The sequence below is a fragment of the Ixodes scapularis genome, unplaced genomic scaffold, assembly GCF_016920785.2.
Source record: "Ixodes scapularis isolate PalLabHiFi unplaced genomic scaffold, ASM1692078v2 ptg001200l_1__unscaffolded, whole genome shotgun sequence".
Lineage (NCBI taxonomy): Eukaryota > Metazoa > Arthropoda > Arachnida > Ixodida > Ixodidae > Ixodes > Ixodes scapularis.
In genome coordinates, this window is record NW_024610116.1 from 2,501,748 (window position 1) to 2,503,624 (window position 1,877).

The following is a 1,877-nucleotide window of genomic DNA, read 5'->3' on the forward strand; positions in this document are numbered from 1 at the left end:
AGTTTTACATCTGTGGCCTCTGCACTCTTGAGTGGAGGTCTGCGCCGCATTTCCGGTGACGTCGGTCTTTCCGGGACTTGAGCCTATATAAGAAAGTGCTCGGCGTGGTCTACCCCATTACAGCGGGCAATCCAGACACGTGTGCTTCTGCCCAAGTCTCATCTATCTTCTGTATTTGCAGGTGGGTACAGTGATTGGTTTTTGAATTTATTATTTTGTGGTTGTCTGGATCGCCCAGCTGTTGTTTCTTTCTGTTGCTTGTAGTTAGCATGGCAGAAAAACAACCTTCAACCGTAAAGGAAGTGGTGAAGATCCTAGCCGAGGTTCCTACTAAGCTGGATGATATGAACACTAAACTAAGCCATGAAATTAATACCATGAACACAAAATTAGGGACAGAACTGGAGAGCGGAAATCGGTCTATGGACTTTATGAATAAAAATTTCGAGGATTTAAAAAAAGACCTTGCTGCCGCAGTCAAAGAGATTAAAATAACTGAGAGCTGAACAGGATGCTCTAAAAGTTGAAAACCAGCGGCTTGCTGACGAGCTTCGTACGGTAAAAAAGGAGCTTCTTGACCTCCAACAATACAGTCGAACAAATAATTTGGAAATCAAGGGACTCCCACAGAACCCAAACGAAGACCTTGAGACTCTCGTCGCTAAGCTCGCTGGTTGTGCAGGAGTTCAGGCGTGCCCCGCTGACATTGATGTTGTGCATCGTGTACCTTCGAAAACCATGGTGGGGGTACAAAATATGATTGTAAAGTTTGTGCGACGTAGTGTCAGAGATGAAGTCTTGTCAAAGACAAAAAAACGAAGGCTTACGAGCGCTCACCTTGGTTTTGAGACCTCTGTGCCAGTTTATATAAACGAACATTTATGTCTCGAAAACAAAGTCTTGTTGAGCAAAGCGATCCGCTGCAAAAAGGAAAAGGGATGGAAGTTTGCCTGGGTGTCCCAGAGCAGAATTTTCATGCGAAAAAATGAGACTAGCGGCGTCATTTTGATAACCAGTGAAGACGACCTTTCCAAGATTGCGTAGACGGAAATTAGTTTTTGATTTTGTTCTTTTTCTTTTTTGATGTCTGAGAGCTTTTTTACGCCCCTCGACTTCTATGATTATCTGGAAGAAAAGCATTCCTTATCAGATACGTTTCATCATATGAATACTAGGTCAATAAAAAACAAGCATGATGAGTTGCATAATCTGTTTCATGAATACGGACCGCACTTAAGTGTTATCATGTTTTCCGAGACGTGGTATACAAGCAGTGCAGATTATTTCATTTTGCCCGACTACAATCATATCAGCGTTGATAGAGCTGGAAAAAGAGGCGGTGGTGTCGCTATGTTACTGAAGAACTATATGAGGTACTAAATATTAAAGCAGTTTTCAATAATCCCCGAATGGTATGAAATTTTGACTGTTTTGTCAATGATACTATATTTTCCGTAGTTTATCGTCCCCCAAGTGCTGCCTTTGCGCCTTTTATTGAATGTTTTGAAGAGCTCTGTGGATTTGTAAATGATCATAACTATAGATCTTACATCGCTGGTGACTTTAATATTGATTTGTTTACTGATAGTAACTTGCAATTTGCGTTTACAACTCAGTTTCAATCCTTTGGTTTTTCTAATGTCAAGAACCCTACAAGAGTAACGAGTACAAAAGCTTCTCTTCTTGAGTTGTTTATTACAAATCACGAACATTCCGTACTCTCTGCCGGCGTCATTTCATCAGATATCAGTGATCACCTTCCCATTTTTATATCGGTAGAAAAACGTCACTTCAGACAACGTTACCTTAGCTCGACGATTACATACCAACCTATCACGCAGCGCCAGTTAGATGCTTTCCGCTATGAAATTGAACAT

General features: G+C 41.2%; 1 protein-coding gene across 1 annotated transcript; it reads left to right on the top strand.

Annotated features, from left to right (window-relative positions):
• The first annotated feature begins 269 nt into the window (after positions 1 to 269).
• On the top strand, positions 270 to 1,044 carry LOC115313728. Its single transcript, XM_040216765.1, has 2 exons — positions 270 to 323; positions 511 to 1,044. The coding sequence occupies exons 1-2, from the start codon at positions 270 to 272 to the stop codon at positions 1,042 to 1,044; spliced, it is 588 nt and encodes a 195-aa protein (XP_040072699.1).
• The last annotated feature ends 833 nt before the right edge of the window (positions 1,045 to 1,877 follow it).

Excerpts from the sequence above, each read along its gene's own strand:
- LOC115313728 (XM_040216765.1), top strand. The coding sequence starts at position 270 with ATGGCAGAAAAACAACCTTCAACCGTAAAGGAAGTGGTGAAGATCCTA. Across the intron at positions 324-510 it reads TGGTGAAGATCCTAGCCGAG|GATGCTCTAAAAGTTGAAAA; the intron begins GTTCCTACTAAG and ends AGAGCTGAACAG.